The 17203-nt window shown below is 50.8% G+C and overlaps 1 protein-coding gene across 2 annotated transcripts in view; it reads left to right on the plus strand.

Moving 5' to 3' along the window:
- The window catches only part of NOC3L (NOC3 like DNA replication regulator), a 426444-nt gene that overhangs the window by 291185 nt on the left and 118056 nt on the right, over nucleotides 1-17203 (plus strand). For both annotated transcript variants that reach the window (XM_085605900.1, XM_085605907.1), the window contains exons 17-18: nucleotides 10603-10784; nucleotides 10949-11077. In XM_085605900.1, the coding sequence (XP_085462026.1) occupies nucleotides 10603-10784; nucleotides 10949-11077 (311 nt within the window). The remainder of the gene's footprint in view (nucleotides 1-10602; nucleotides 10785-10948; nucleotides 11078-17203) is intronic.

Genomic DNA, 17203 nt, shown 5'->3' on the forward strand with positions numbered 1-17203 from the left:
CTACAGCCAGGGAGACGATTAGGCAAAATAGTCCATCCACAGTTTCCATGAATCCATAGAAAGTCCTCTGTCAGCTTCCTTCCTTCCTCTTTCTTCGCGCAAATCACGCTAAACAATTACTGGTCCTGCTTGGAGCCATCATTCCCTGAAAGAACCAAGCCAAATCAATAATTTAGAACCGGAAAACCGTTGATAAAATAACCACATAATGCAAGCATAGAGAAACCAAGAACCAGCAGGCTTGAATACATTAGATAGAATCTGATTACTTACTGCCATACGGGGGGGTTCGCACCAAAGTGCCCCGGGCGGGATAATCCTCGCCTCCGTGTCCTTAATAGAATTGGAACTTACCGTCATGATACTAGGCAAATTCCGATTCTATGTCAGGACCGGAGGCTTCGGATTATGCTAGTTCAAAGCTTACTTACCACCAACTGTGCCACATTTAAAACCGGTTTAAAATAAAACCTCTTAAACGTAGAATCCGACGACCAATCCGCTGCACGCATTAAATCCTCTAGTCGCACACCCAGCGCAAAAGCTTTCGAGGCCATCGCACCTCTTGCAGAATGGGCACCAAACTGCTTTGTGTCGATACCAGCCTCTTGCATGACCCACCGCACCCACCTGGCTATGGTGGGAGAAGAGACTGCTTTGTGTGGCTTCCTGAGAGCAATCAAGAGTTGTCTCTCGCCCGTAGGGCGAAATTCCTGCGTCAGGTCCTCGTACGCCTTTAGGCAGTCTACCACACACAGTTTCGGAGAATCCCGAAAAGCCGGGTACGAAATTGTTCTCGTATGAGACTTTGTTCTGCGCCCTATGGTAAAAACCACCCCATCCGGGGAGAAAGTGCGAGCTGAGATATCTAGTGCTCGAACATCGGAAACTCTCCTACAGGAAACCAAACATAAGAGCATCGCAAGCTTAGAGGATAATTCCTTCAAAGATAGATACTTATTGGCTTGCCAAGACAAAAACAAGTTCAAAACCAAATTAACGTCCCAAAGGACAGAATAGCGAGGTTCCGGGGGCAAAGACAATCTTATACCCCGAAGAAGTCTGCAAACCAATGGGTGCTCACCAATTGGTTTCCCGTCCAAAAGGACGTGACCGGCCGACACCGCTGATCTCGCGTTAATGGAGCGGTACGCCAAGCCTTCTGATGCCAGATCGGCGAAGAAATTCAAGATGGGAACTACTCCCGCGACCATGGGATCCAGACTCCGTCGAAGACACCAACGGCCCCATCGTGTCCACGCGGAACGGTATCGCTTCGTGGTGCCATCTGCCCATGCCTTTGAAGGGAGGGACTCAGCCTGTTCCGAAAGTCCCGGCAACGACCATCGTCGCCTGAAAGCCGCCACGCCATGAGCCGAAGCGTTCCCTGAACAACGAGCTGGTGAAACTCCCCGTCCGGATTCTGAAGAAGATGAGGATACAGGGGGAGTAGAATTGGAAAATCCCAGGAAAGTTCCAGAAGAACTGGAAACCATACTTGAGACCTCCAAAGGGGCACCACCAGGGTTACCTCCGCACACTGCCGGCGTATGTGAGCTGTCGTTCTCATTATCATTGAGAACGGGGGAAACGCATAGCCGTGTTCCGCACTCCAATCCTGAAGAAAAGCGTCCGTGGCAAGAGCCATCGGATCCGGCCTCCAACTGAAAAATCTCGGGACTTGAGCATCCAGGCGGGAGGCAAAGAGGTCAGCTGAAAACGGCCCCCAAGGTTGTTCAACCATTGGAAAATCGGGGGGTCCAGCCTCCAAAGGCTGGAGTCGTAAAGGTGTCTGGAATACCAGTCGGCAACTAGATTGTGCTGGCCCGGGAGATACTCTGCCGTTACGGAAACGTGATGATCCAGGCAGTACTCCCAAAAATCCTTCGCCAGATTGGCCAGAGCGAGGGCCCCCCAACCGATTGACATACTGGACTGCGGAAATATTGTCCATTTTCAAGAGGACGCAAGACTGCACTCTGTCCTTGGTCCAACAACGTACCGCGAAAGAACCCGCCAGCAGTTCCAAGCAATTGATGTGAAAAACCTGTTCGTCCAACGACCAAACCCCTCCGGTGGAGAAGTCCCCGCATCGAGCACCCCAACCTAATCTGCTGGCGTTTGACTCGATGACCAAATCTGGAACGGAGCCGAATATCGCTGGACCGTTCCATGCCTCCATATGGGTGAGCCACCAGGAAATTTCGTCCTTGGCCTCCGCTGAAAGTGGCACCATATGATCGTAAGACCGACCCCTCCTGAGGTGGTACGCCTTGAGACGTTGCAGGGCCCGATAATGCAAAGGCCCCGGAAAAATTGCCTGAATCGAGGACGAGAGAAGGCCCACGATTCTGGCTAAGCGACGCAAAGAGACAGTCTGCTTGGAAGCCGTCTGGCGAAGCTCGTGGCGAATCTTCGCCATCTTCCGTGACGGAAGGCTCAAGGTCGCCTGAACCGAGTACACTACGAACCCAAGAAAAACGACGGACTGAGACGGCTGAAGAACTGACTTCGTGGAGTTGATGACAAACCCCAAACTCTGTAAAAGTGTCACGGTCTGCTGAAGTTGCAGCGATAATATTTGAGGGGATTGCGCCATTAGAAGAAGATCGTCTAAGTAGACGATCATGCGAATACCCCGAGCTCGGAGAAACTCTATGGCCGGGTGAAGCACCTTGGTGAAACACCACGGCGCCGAGGCAAGACCGAACGGAAGGGCGGTGAACTCGTACACCAAACCCCCCCACCGGAACTGCAGGAATCGCCGGTGGGGCGGATGAATGGGAATCACTAAATAGGCATCTTTTAAATCCAGTCGAGCCATCCAATCAGATGGTCGCAGAAGATCCCATAGTAGATGGATTCCCTCCATCTTGAAATGGCTGTACACTAACCAAGCATTGAACTCCTTGAGGTTGATCACGAGGCGTCGCCCCCCATCGGCTTTGTCTACCAGGAATATATTGCTGAGAAATCCGCGAGGATGCAACGTTGATTGACAAATGGCTCCCTTGCGAAGCAACTCTGAGACCTCTTCGTCGATCAACTGTGCGTCTAAGGGACTGAAATGCAGCGGACGAGGCCGCAACTCTTGATGAGGACAGTTTAGAAACTCTATATGAAAGCCTTGAACAGTCTGTAGGACCCAAGCATCGGAGGTTAGCGTTGCCCAAGCGTCCCGAAATCCGGCCAACCGCCCCCCAATACAAATCTGATCTGCGGGCATCACACATACCGTTGGAATTTCCACCGCCGGAGTTGGACTTGAAACCACCACGGCCCCGGAAACGCTGTCCTCGCGTTGGGTAGAAGTTAGTATAATTCGCTGTGGAATTGTACTGTCCGCGGCCAGAGCCTTGTCCCCTGGAAGGGTTTTACTGAGAGACTCGGCCGGACGAGCGGCCCCTGCCTCGACCGGCCCCGCGGAAAACCCGCTGGGTAAAAACCCTTTTCATATTGGACTGCGCCTTATCTAGCGAGGTAAAGGTAGATAAAAACTTTCCTAACTCCTTTATAAAGGGTTCCCCAAAAAGGTCTCCTTGGGCAACAGCCCCTGCCTCCGAATAAGCCAAATCTCCCAGCTTAGGATCCAACTTAATTAACAGCGAGCGACACCGCTCGGTTGAAAGAGCGCAGTTCGCGTTTCCCATAAAAATGATCGCGCGCTGAGCCCAATTGGAAAGGACCTCCGGTGAAATTGTGGAGCCAGTCACCTTAGCCTCCTCCGCCATGTCCAAGATTTTGGCTAACGGACCGATGGCGTCGAGCAATTTGTCTTGACATGAACGCCAAGATCTATCTATACCCTTCCGAGGGTCCTTCACATACTTCGCTAAGAAGGTGGCCATTTTCGAATCTAATTCTGGGGTAAATGCGACCTTATCCGGCAAGGTGGGACGTGGGCACTCCGCTCTGAGACCGCTTCGCGCCTCCGTCTCTAGGGGTTTTCGGAGACGGTTCGCAAGAAAACGAACCACCTTATCTCCTGGAACCCAAGCCGATGAGCGGGGATGCATAATCTCATCAGGGTTGAGCATGTCGGCATCCTCTTCTGGAACCGCCGAAGCGGCAGGTGGAGTTGGGCGCCACGGGCGAGAAGACCCCGCTTCGTCGTCCGTATCGCCTTGGGTGTCATTATCCGTGGTCGGGGACGGGGGTGCAGGCACATCACCCTCAGAAGGAGGGAGAGGAACGGGCGACACCGCCTTTGCCAAAAACGCCGACTTGAGGCGCGCAAAAGCGTCCACATCCACCCCATCCGAGCGCTGCTTCTTAGCAGGGGGAAGACTGCCCTCCTGACCATCACCAGGGACCGGCGCGGTGTTCTGACGTGCCGCCGCCAACCTGTTACACTCCTGGACTATCCCGTCCAAAAGGCGCTGCTCCATTGGCCCTACCACTTCATTAACTAATCTATAGATAGAAGCATCCACGGCCTCAAAAAAATCATCATCACAAGGTAGGTACTCATGAACCTCCTCCTCATAGTACTCGCCGTGATCAGCCATAGCGCCAGGTAAATACAACAGGGAGAGCAGGACCTGAAACCCATAAGAAAGGTTCTACACGCAGGACAATAACAATATAGGTGCAGGCCGGAGGCTACAGGATTAGGGTAGCCCCAAGGACCACAACTAGGGCTGCACCAGAACCCTTCACGCGCTTAAAACCCTCAGAAAACTCTGACAGGGTGTCTGCCCCCCAGCGCGTGTGTACAGCAGTCTAAAATGATGCCCCAAGCGGAAGTCCGCCCGCAAAATGCGTGGGAAAAGGACGGGTGCATACAGCGCTAATACGCGCGTCAAACGCGGGGAGAACCCACAATACAGACCCCTGCCGGGGCGTAATCCAAATAAGCAGGCAGTACAATCCGCATCTGAAAGAAACACGTTAGTTAGATTCCTCACCTTAGAAACTGTTCTCGTCCCTTAGTTTGGGCCTGCGGTCCTTAAATACCGCCTGTCTCTTGGACCGTTATTCCCATTCCCTGTGGGATACGGTGGAGGGCGTGCTGCCCCTGTGTCCGGAGGAGGTCCGGACGCGTCTTACCCAGGCTTTGGCCGATGGGAGGGATGCAGCACGGCACGCCATAAGATGTGGGCTTGACACCACGGACTCGCTAGGTCGGGCGATTTCCACCACGGTGGCGCTCCGCCGCCACGCCTGGATGCGGTCCACGTCATTTTCCGGGGATGTCCAGAACACCCTCATGGACATGCCCTTTGATGGCACTCGCCTGTTTGGTGAGAAGGCGGACAGTGCGCTGAACCGTTTTAAGGACTCCCGGGCTACGGCCAAGTCCTTGGGCCTCTCGGCTCCGCGGGCGCACACCTCCGCTTTTCGCCCCTTTCGTGGCCAAGGAAGGGGCGCCTCCTCACGTCCGCAAAGCCACCAGCCGCAGAACCAACCTGCGCGCGGTCGCGGACGTGGCTTCCGCCGTGGCGGAAATGGAGGACGACGTGGTCAGCCCACATCCACCCCGGCAGCATCCGCCTCAAAGCCTTCCTAGTCCGAGCTTTCAGGCCCATACCACGCCAGTGGGCGGCAGAGTTCGCCATCACCTGCTCCACTGGCGGTCCATAACATCGGACAGGTGGGTGCTGCAAATCGTCCGAAGGGGCTACTCCCTCCCCTTCGAGACGACCCCTCCAGCCATGCCACCACAGCACCACCGTATCTCGGGGGATCATTTGGATCTTCTCCGCGAGGAAGTTTCGGCTCTCTTGGCCAAGGGGGCCGTCGAGCGCGTTCCGGGTCCAGAAGTAGGTCGTGGTTGTTATTCCCACTACTTTCTGGTTCCCAAGAAGGGCAAGGGGGGCCTGCGCCCTATCTTGGACCTCCGGAACGTCAATGCCTTCCTCCGAAAGGAAAGGTTCAAGATGCTAACGTTGGCTCAGGTTTTAGCTGCCCTAGACCCTGGAGACTGGATGGTAGCGTTGGACTTGCAGGACGCATATTTCCATATCCCCGTCCTGCCGGCCCACCGGCGTTACCTGCGGTTCACGGTGGGCCAAGAGCACTTTCAGTTTACCGTGCTCCCCTTCGGCCTCACCAGTGCCCCTCGGGTGTTCACGAAAGTGATGGCGGTGGTCGCAGCTCATCTGCGCAGATCAGGGGTTCCAGTCTTCCCCTATCTCGACGACTGGTTGTTGAAGGCGGGCTCGCCCCAGGCAGTCGTCTCCCACCTCCAGACTACGGCGGATCTCCTGCATTTGCTGGGGTTTTCCATCAACGTGCCGAAGTCACACTTGAGTCCCTCTCAGAAGCTCCTCTTCATCGGAGCGGTTCTCGATTCGGCGCAGTTCCGGGTCCATCCTCCGGAACAGCGGGTCCGGGATATACAGGCCCTGATTCCCATCTTTCGGCCTCTATCCCGGGTTTCGGTCAGGCTAGTGTTGCGGCTTCTGGGGCTGATGGCCTCCTGCATCCTACTAGTGCATCACGCCAGGCGGCGCATGCGGGCTCTGCAGTGGGACCTGAAGTTTCAGTGGGCCCAGCATCACGGCAACCTGTCCGACCATGTCTTGATCTCGGAGGGTACTGCACAGCAGTTGCAGTGGTGGCTCACGGACCGCGAGTGGGTCAAGGGCAAGAGCCTCTCCCTTCCCCAACCGGAGCATGTCGTAGTGACGGATGCGTCCCTCCTGGGATGGGGTGGCCATATGGGAGAGGCGGAGATCAGAGGCCTCTGGTCTCCGGCGGAGTCTCGTCTCCACATCAACCTGTTGGAGTTGAGAGCGATCCGGCTTGCACTGAAAGCCTTCCTTCCCTCTGTCAGGGGAAGTGTCGTGCAGGTGTTCACGGACAACACCACCGCCATGTGGTACTGCAACAAACAGGGCGGGGTGGGGTCGTGGACCCTTTGTCAGGAGGCTCTGCGCCTCTGGACATGGCTGGAACACCAGGGCGTCACCCTGGTGGTTCAACATCTGGCGGGCTCTCTGAACGCCAGAGCAGACGAACTCAGCCGCCGGTGCATGATGGATCACGAATGGCGTCTGAACTCCGAAGTGGTGCAAGGCCTCTTTCAGCAGTGGGGAGAGCCTTGGTTAGATCTATTCGCCACCGAAGAGAACGCGCAATGTCAGCAGTTCTGCGCGTTGGAATTTCCAAGGCGGCACTCGCTCGGCGACGCTTTTCGTCACGAGTGGAGTTGCGGTCTGTTGTACGCCTTTCCGCCTATACCACTTCTGCCCAGAGTGCTGAAGAAGATCCGGCGCGACCGGGCCCAAGTCATCTTGGTGGCTCCGGATTGGGCACGAAGATACTGGTATCCCGAGCTACTCAGTCTGTTGACCGATCCCCCGATACGTCTGCCCCTTCGGGAGGATCTTCTGTCGCAGCAGCAGGGGACGGTCCTCCACCCGAACCTGTCCAGCCTCCACCTCCATGCGTGGAGATTGAGCGGCGGCAGTTGATGCCATTTGACTTGCCTCCTGAAGTCTGTGATATCATTCTGGCAGCCAGGCGTCCCTCCACAAAGTCGGTATACGCCTGCCGGTGGAACAAATTTGTGGCATGGTGCACAGCAAAGGCTGTGGATCCCCTTTCCGCCCCTCTTTCTGAGGTTCTCCTCTTTCTTCTTTCTCTGGCCCGGCAGGGCTCTGCCCTGGGCACCCTGAAAGGTTATCTTGCTGCCATCTCCGCCTTCTTGCGGCTTCCTGATCAGCCTTCTCTTTTCAAGTCCCCTGTGGTTACACGCTTTCTCAAAGGCATTACACACACGTTCCCTCCTGTCCCTTTTGTAATGCCTCAGTGGGACTTGAATCTGGTTTTGACATTCCTGATGTGCGCTCCCTTCGAGCCTCTTCACAATTGCCCTCTTCGTCTTCTAACTCTAAAGACTGCTTTTCTGGTAGCCATCACCTCGGCTAGACGGGTGAGTGAGCTCCAGGCTTTATCTTCAAAGCCTCCTTTTCTATCTGTTCATCCAGACAAGGTTGTCCTTCGGCCTCGTCCCTCCTTTCTTCCTAAAGTGGTGACCCCATTTCACCTTGGGCAGTCTGTCACCTTGCCCACCTTCTTTCCGCCTCCGCATCCTTCCAAAGAGGAAGAGAGGCTCCACCGTCTGGACCCAAAACGTGCGCTCTCCTTTTATCTGGACCGCACCAAACAGTTCCGGGTGGACGACCAGCTTTTTGTTGGGTACGTGGGCGCTAAGAAGGGGAAAGCTGTGCACAAACGAACCATCTCTCGGTGGGTCGTTTTGTGTATAAAAATCTGCTATTCCTTGGCTAAAAAGGACCCTCCTGTTGGGCTGCGCGCCCATTCTACTCGGGCCACAGCGGCTACTACTGCTTTGGGACGGGGTGTCCCTTTGCAGGACATCTGTCAGGCGGCAACGTGGGCTTCGCTACACACGTTTGCCAGGCATTATTGCCTTGACAGCCAAGTCCGGAGGGATGGCTTCTTTGGCCGTTCTGTCCTCCAGGACTTTCTGGTGTGATCTTGGTTCGCAGACCCACCACCGGGGATGGTATTGCTTGGGTATCTATTCTAAGGTGAGGAATCTAACTAACGTGTTTCTTTCAGATGAACAAGTTACTAACCTTCGGTAACGATGTATCTGTAAAACATTAGTTAGTTAGATTCCTCACCGACCCACCCATCCTCCCCGTTCTGCGAACTGACATCTAGGGTTAAGGTTGTCCTTTCAGGCCCCTAGATTTTATTTTTGGCACCAGTGTCGGTCTTTGCATGGCTCTGCGTTCCTGGCGCGGAAGGCTATGTACAAGAACTGACGTCAGCGCGCGAGGGCGGCGTCTAAGTACTCCGACGACGTCATCCCGGCGCACGGACGCGGAGCCGCAGACGACGCCTAGCGACGCGCAAGGGGTATTGCTGACGAAAAATCTTCCGGATCCAGTCTGACGCCTGGGGATATTCTAAGGTGAGGAATCTAACTAACTAATGTTTCTTACAGATACATCGTTACCGAAGGTTAGTAACTTGTTCAGCAGGCATATAACGAAGCAGACAAGCAAAATATACACAGTACCCCAAAAGTAAAACAGTCAATCACCGCTACACATCAGATATTCAACAGAAAGGAAGCGGGTACTTAACTAGCTGCGCAGCAGCGAAGAGAGAGGAAGGAAGGAAGCTGACAGAGGACTTTCTATGGATTCATGGAAACTGTGGATGGACTATTTTGCCTAATCGTCTCCCTGGCTGTAGGGAGTTGCAGTTTTCTTATGTTGGTATATGGTAATGTCTCTCTGGCTGCTGTGTTGTTATTTTGGAATAAAGCGAAGAGAGAGATAGCATAATCCGAAGCCTCCGGTCCTGACATAGAATTTGTATTGCCTTATCATAGACCTGGTAGAGATTATGTATCGCAACAACAAAAGGTTGTATTTTCGTTTTTTTCTGTAATATTCCGGATGCCTTGAAATAGTATTTAGAGTATATTTAGAAAATCTGTGGCTACTGACCTCGGTAAGTTACCCTTCAAGTGTGAACATAACATTCTTGGTAGCACCTATATCAATATAGTGCCCCAATTTTGTACAAAGTCTCTATCTCATGTACTTCAGCTCTCCATTAAGAACTATATTGTGTTTAATACATTTCTGTTAACAGTCAGTTATTCACCTTTTTCTTTTTCACAGTTTTCGATATGAAATGTCTACCAGATTCCTTCTTATTAATGCAATGCGTTCCTGTACTTTGAATCTACTGTAAACATCCTTGTAAATGGCTCGGTGGTAGGCGTGCATGAATTAAAATTTATAATACCAGAGCTTTGCTAGACATTTGCGAGGATATTCTAGAAGGTGTAGGAAAATGATGCATATGTAGGAGGAAATCAAGCTTGGTCTCCTTCAAGTTCCAGTAATCACACCGATCCAGTTGCAGTCTAACTGAGCTCCCTTAAAATGTTCTTCCTCAACCTTTATTCCAGTTGGTACAGCTGCTGGTTACTGCTAGACCTCTGTCCATCTTCTTATAGGTTGACCTTAGAGCCATATGGGCAGAGAGTATTTTCTGAAACCAAAGTATTATGTGTATTTGGAATTCTGTCTAACGTGTGTTGAAAAAGCAGTGGGTAGACACCATGCTGCATTTCTGTTCTGATCCCTTTCCATATGAGCTGCTTCAGAACTCATAAAACCAGAGTTTTTCTCCTTGGAGGGAACTAGGATCCGAGCCAGAGGGAGAAGAGATTTTGTTGCCAGCGAGAAAGCAGTTCTCTGATATTGCAGGGAAGCTTTTTCCCCATGCCCGTGGAGCAGATCAGTAGTCCCAGAACCTCGAGCTATTGATTACAGTAAAAGGTGCGATGGTGGGAGTCAGACACAAGGGAGGCTGTCAAGCACTTGGTGCGTTTTGGTGCTTTTTGATACCATCTTTGTTTATAACTAGGGACAGCCTGGCATAAGCTTACTTCCTCAACTCATCTCAAATACAATTGCCGACTTCACAAGGTAGTCTTGAACCCATGACCTAGGCTCCATCCAGCAAGATCACTCTTCTTTCTTTCCGCGTTGCTCCTTTACTGCTTCATTGATTTCTCCATCTGTTAATACTTGCATATATTTTCTTGTTGAAGCATTGCTATAGCACATTCATATAATTAAATTCAAACCTATTTCTTTTCAGGCTCTACAAATGATGATGTTCTGATAGTGCTCCATTGCCTTGATGTCATGCTGACCAAACGTCGAAAGCAGGTCTCTCAGCAAAGAGCACTGGCTTTCATTAAGCGCCTTTCGACGCTGGCTCTTCATGTCCTGCCCAACTCCAGCATTGGTATTTTATCAACAAATAGGACACTGTTACACGTAAGTACCTAGAACAACACAACTGTTCATTCTGATATTTTTAGTTAGGTTTTGATTGGCACCATTTTAATAAACTAAATAATACTCAACAGTGCCAAAATAACTAGGACCAAGGATGTTGCCCTGTATTGTTATACTGCATAGTTGTTTTTTTGTTTCCCCAGACATTTCCCAGGGCAGACCTACTCCTTGACAATGAGTCACAGGGAAGTGGGCTTTATCTACCCGAAATGGATGAACCAGAATTTTGTAATGCACAGAATACTGCTCTGTGGGAGTTGCATTCACTACAGGTGAGAAATGAAATATTCTCTGTAGCTTGTTTTACTTCCAATAGAAATCATTTGAATTTGAGTAACAAAGTCAACATCAATAGAGTATGTCTGTATGTAATGGCTGGAAGCTTAACAAATATTTTCAAGCTTGTTCAAGGTTTTCACTTGCACCATTCAGTGCTATGCATGGGGGGCGTTTCTGAATACATTTGCAAAAATGTTTTGGGGTGAATGTAACATCAGTCCTATTTGTAGTTGTTAAACTGTTAAAAGGTAAAAAGCAATGTATTCACACCTTTAAAATAGTATTTGCCTTTCTGTTAACGGTAGTAATTGCTTATAAGTACTTGTCCATTATTCTACATCGGCTGTAGTGTATTAGACAGACTAATACAGTGTTTCCCAAACTGTGGGTCAATCGGGAGACAATTTCTGATGGGTCGCGAAAGTCCAAGCAATAAATAAAAATGGATTTAAATTCTGTATTCATCTTATTACATTTACTTCACTCCAATGACAAAGACCAACTATCAGGCTATGTCTTCAAACAAATTTCTGCTTATTTTTGTAACATGGGGATTGGTGTTTACAGACTGCTCTTGCTTTACAGTCCGGGAAAGAAAAGTGAAGTGAATTATGTGATCATCAATCTTGTGTATAGTGAGTGTGAAAGTAAAGGGCTGTAGGATGTCATTTTTTACCACAAAATGTAAATACCTGTAAATGAAATGTACACATTCAGCATTAGGAAAGGAAAAATGAAGCACGTTGTTTTTGTAATTCTGAAATGTAGAGTCTGGTAGATTGGGGGTGGAGTCTGGTAGATTGGGGGAGGAGTCTGGTAGATTGGGGGAGGAGTCTGGTAGATTGGGGGTGGAGTCTGGTAGATTGGGGTGGAGTGGGGTAGATTGGGGTGGTTTTGATTAGGGTAGATCGGGGTGGAGTCGGGGAGATTGGGGTAGATTGGAGTGGTCTTGATTAGGGGAGATTGAGGTGGAGTCGGGGAGATTGAGATAGATGAGGGTAGTCTTGATTTGGGGTAGATTTGGTGTAGTGGAGTAGATTAGGTGTTGTGGAGTAGATTGGGTGTTGTGGAGTAGATTGGGGTAGGGTGGAGTGGAGTAGATTGGGGTGGAGTGGAGTAGATTGGGGTGGAGTAGATTGAGGTAGAGTGGAGTGGAGTAGATTGGGGTAGAGTGGAGTGGAGTAGATTGGGGTAGAGTGGAGTGGAGTGGATTGGGGTAGAGTGGAGTCAATCAATCAATCAAGGACATTTATAGAGCGCACTACCTACCCATAGGGTCTCAAGGCGCTGGGGGGAGGGGGGTGCCGTTACTGCTCGAACAGCCAGGTCTTCAGCTTCTTCCTGAAGGAGAGGTGGTCTTGGGTCAGGCGCAGGTCGGTCGGGAGGGAGTTCCAGGTCTTGGCGGCCAGGTAGGAGAAGGACCTTCCTCCTGTTGTCGCTCTTCGGATGCGGGGGACGGCGGCGAGGGCGTGGTTGGCTGAGCGGAGGTGGCGTTTGGGAGCGTAGAAGTTGATTCGGTTGTTGAGGTAGCTCGGGCCTTGGTCGTGTAGAGCTTTGTGTGCGTGGGTGAGGAGGCGGAAGGTGATTCTTTTGTTGACGGGGAGCCAATGCAGGTCTCTGAGATGTCCGGAGATGTGGCTGGTTCGCGGGATGTCGAGGATGAGTCTGGCTGAGGCGTTCTGGATCCGCTGGAGTCTCTTCTGGAGCTTGGCGATGGTGCCGGCGTAGATGGCGTTGCCGTAGTCCAGTCGACTGGTGACGAGGGCCTGGGTGACGGTCTTCCTGGTCTCGGTGGGGATCCACCAGAAGATCTTCCGTAGCATGCGTAGGATGTTGAAGCACGCCGAGGAGACGGTGTTGACTTGCCTGGTCATGGAGAGAGAGGAGTCCAGGATGAAGCCCAGGTTGCGTGCGTGGTCTGTCGGTTTGGGTGCGGTGCCCAGGGCGGGGGGCCACCAGGAGTCGTCCCAGGCGGAGGGTGAAGAGCCTAGGATGAGGACCTCCGTCTTGTCTGAGTTCAGTTTCAGGCGGCTGGTCGTCATCCACTCGGCTACCTCTTTCATCCCTTCGTGCAGATTGGCTCTGGCGGCGGCGGGGTCGTTGGTCAGGGAGAGGATCAGCTGGGTGTCGTCGGCGTAGGAGATTATGTTGAGGTTGTGTTGGCGTGCGATGGCCGCGAGGGGGCTCATGTAGACGTTGAAGAGGGTGGGGCTCAGCGAGGATCCTTGAGGGACGCCGCAGATGACTTCGGTGGCCTCTGACTTGTACGGTGGTAGGCGGACTCTCTGTGTTCTTCCGTCGAGGAAGGAGATGATCCATTCCAGAGCCTTCTCCTGGATTCCGACGTTGCTGAGGCGCTGTACTAGGGTGCGGTGGCAGACAGTGTCGAATGCCGCGGAGAGGTCTAGGAGGATGAGGGCCGCTGTTTCTCCGTTGTCCATCAGGGCTCGGATGTCATCGGTGGCGGCGATGAGGGCGGTCTCGGTGCTGTGGTTGGCTCGGAAGCCAGACTGTGAGGGGTCGAGGGATCCATTAATCTCAAGGAAGGCGGCCAGCTGCTTGTTGACGGTCTTCTCGATGACTTTGGCTGGAAACGGGAGGAGCGAAATGGGGCGGTAATTCTTGAGTTCGGTGGGGTCCGCTGTGGGTTTCTTGAGTAGAGCGCTGAGTTTGGCGTGCTTCCAGCTCTCAGGGAAGGTGGCGGTGTCGAAGGATGTGTTGATGATGTCTCGCAAGTGGGGTGCGATGACAGCGTCATCGCACCCCACCTGCGATTGGGTAGTCTTGATTGGGGTGGAGTTGGCTAGATTGGAGCAGTCTTGGTTGTGGTAGAGTCAAGTGGGGTAGAGTGGAGTGGTCTTGATTGGAGTGGTCTTGAGTGGGGTAGATTGGAGTGGTCTTGATTGGGGTAGATTGGAGTGGTCTTGATTGGGGTAGATTGGAGTGGTCTTGATTGGGGTAGATTGAAGTGGTCTTGATTGGGGTAGATTGGAGTGGTCTTGATTGGGGTAGATTGGAGTGGTCTTGATTGTGTAGATTGGAGTGGTCTTGATTGGGGTAGATTGGAGTGGTCTTGATTGGGGTGGAGTGGTCTTTATTTGGGAATATTGGAGTGGTCTTTATTTGGGAATATTGGAGTGGTCTTTATTTGGGAATATTGGAGTGGTCTTTATTTGGGAATATTGGAGTGGTCTTTATTTGGGAATATTGGAGTGGTCTTTATTTGGGAATATTGGAGTGGTCTTTAATTGGGTAGATTGGAGTGGTCTTTATTTGGGTAGATTGGAGTGGTCTTTATTTGGGTAGACTGGAGTGGTCTTTAATTGGGTAGACTGGAGTGGTCTTTATTTGGGTAGACTGGAGTGGTCTTTATTTGGGTAGACTGGAGTGGTCTTTATTTGGGTAGACTGGAGTGGTCTTGATTGGGGTAGAATGGGGTGGAGTCGGGTAGGTCGGGGTGGAGTCTGGTAGATTGGATTGGATTTTATTGGGGTAGATTGGGATGGAGTCTGGGAGATTGTGGTATATTGGAGTGGTCTTAGTTGGGGTAGATTGGGTGAAGTGGAGTGGTGTAGATTGGGGTAGAGTGGGGTGGTGTAGATTGGGGTAGGGTGGAGTGGTGTAGATTGGGGTAGGGTGGAGTGGTGTAGATTGGGGTAGGGTGGAGTGGTGTAGATTGGGGTAGGGTGGAGTGGTGTAGATTGGGGTAGGGTGGAGTGGTGTAGATTGGGGTAGAGTGGAGTGGTGTAGATTGTGGTAGAGTGGAGTGGTGTAGATTGGGTTATGGTGGAGTGGTCTTGATTGGGGTAGGGTAGAATGGATTGGAGTGGGGTAGATTGGTGTGGTCTTGATTGGGGTAGATTGGAGTGGAGTCGGGTAGATTGTGGTATAGTCGTATTGATTGGGGTAGATTGAAGTGAGTTGGGGTAGATAGAAGTTGAGTAGATTGCAGTGGGTTAGATTTGACTGAAGTTGGGAAGGTTGGAGTGGTGTCTGGGTGGAGTGGACTGGGGTGGATTGGAGTGGACAGGGGTGGATTGGAGTGGGGTGCAGTGTGGTGGGGTAGACTGGATTGGAGTGGGGTAGATTGAGTGGCATGGGGTAGATTGGTATGGGGTAAATTGGAATGGAGTAGGGTAGATTGGGGTAAATTGCAGTGGAGTAGTGTATCTTTAGCGCGGAGGAGCGTGGAGTGACTTGGAGTGTCAGAATGGAGTGGCATGGCATACAGTGGAGGGTCATAGAGTGGAGTAGAGTTTTGTAGAGCGGTGTGGCATCGTGTGGAGTATGTATGGTGTGGCAGCACACTGCCATTACAGACAGCAAATTTTCAATTAATGAGCAAGGTGGTGAATTGCTTCAGTAAGATAGGCAGCCATGCTTGCAGTTTGAGTTAGAAAGTGAATATATCCCATTTCTATCACACTTTGATGCAGATAGTGTTCCTTACCAGAGTAAGTGGGAATCACTGCCTCCACCAATTGTGAAGTAGTATGGAGGGGGGAGGGGAGTTATCATTTTACTATAATACGCTCTTTTCTGGCATTTTGCCTCATTCCGAGGTGAAGATTCTATCATCCCAGCTAAGCTTTCCAAAGTGCTGCCCAGACCTGCTCTTGTTCCAAAATTAGTTTGGATTTCATAGTCCTTAAACTTGTTCCAGTGTCTCGTAAGTCAAAGGTTTGACTTGGTCCCATGTTAGATTGCTTAACATCAAATAAATCATCATCGTCTAATCTTAGATTGATGCCGGTCCAGCCACTAGGCATGTCTACTCTCATTTCATCTCCCTATTTGTTAGGTTCACTAGAAGTAATTCAGATTTGTAATGGGTGGCAGTTGATAGCATTATCAGTGAGATGGTCCACTTTTTCCGTTACAAGGTACCAAGGTATTGTGGCTATGTGTTCCACTCATTAATATGTTTACAATCTTATATATACTTCAAACTGAATATGAGACCTACACCATCAGGACCAGTGCTTAATTCAGATGTTTTACACTGCTGCCACACGACTGTGCCCTCAATAAAAGACTTACTGGTAGGTGAGGGGAGCAAACGATGGCAAACCATCATTTTATCTGCGTCTTTGAAAATCCTTGTACAGGAGCTGTTCATGAGCCTGGAGAATGTTGTGGATTTGTTACATCACCTTCCCCTCCGTCCGCTTTGTAAATCAACCATAAAGTTTTGTCTACTTTGCTCAAATGTTCCAATTCCTTCTCCTACCTTCACAGAGCTAAATCTCCCTAAGCCTGCCTGTCTCTGAACTTAAACACAGATTCACAAGGCAACACAACACAGCAGCTTATTAATTTCTGAACCTTCCCTCTCCCCGGGCAAATGGCATTCTTAGCCCATGTTTCCCCTGTAAAGCAGACTGAAAATTAAAGAAATACTGTGAAAACATTGTCTCAGTGGGACCAGAATAACTGTTAAAGTATCACATACTCAGTAAAATAGAGCTTATTGCGGCCCTAGAGATAAAGCGCCTTTACAGCTCTGCACCAATATTCTGATACTCGACCCCCCACAACATTCTATACGAATGTCATCTAAATGCAAAAGTTAGAGCAAGACACCTCAAAGAATGTAAACAACACTACACACATCCTTTTTCACAGAAGAAAAAAGAAAGGAATTATCTGCTACCCAATTAAGTACACACATAAAATAAATACTAGCGCAAATGTGTATCGCAAACATTCTGGAAACAAAAGTACCACTAATTAACTAATCTGAAGGAGACAATTAGTTATATATTCCTTACCTTGTGAATTATCCCCAGGCGTCAGACTGGATCGGGAGAATTATTTCGTCAGCAGTACCCCTGCGCGTTGAAAGGTGGCGTCAGTCGGCTCTGCGTTCGTAGTTGGTGTCGTGGTCGCCGGGATGACGTTGTGGCAGCTACTTAGACGCCGCCCTTGCCCGCTGATGTCAGTTCTTTCTTCTTCCGCACCAACCAGCGCAGATCCGGAGAGAGCGGTACCTCCAGTCACTTTTTGATCGACTTTTGTCGACACAGTTTTGAGTCCTCGACTCCTGGTGCGCGTAGGGATGCCCGGTTTCAAGGCTTGCCGCTCCTGCCGACGGATCTGCACCGCGTGTGCCTGTTTTG

The sequence above is a fragment of the Triturus cristatus genome, chromosome 1_2, assembly GCF_964204655.1.
Source record: "Triturus cristatus chromosome 1_2, aTriCri1.1, whole genome shotgun sequence".
Classification (NCBI taxonomy): Eukaryota; Metazoa; Chordata; class Amphibia; order Caudata; family Salamandridae; genus Triturus; species Triturus cristatus.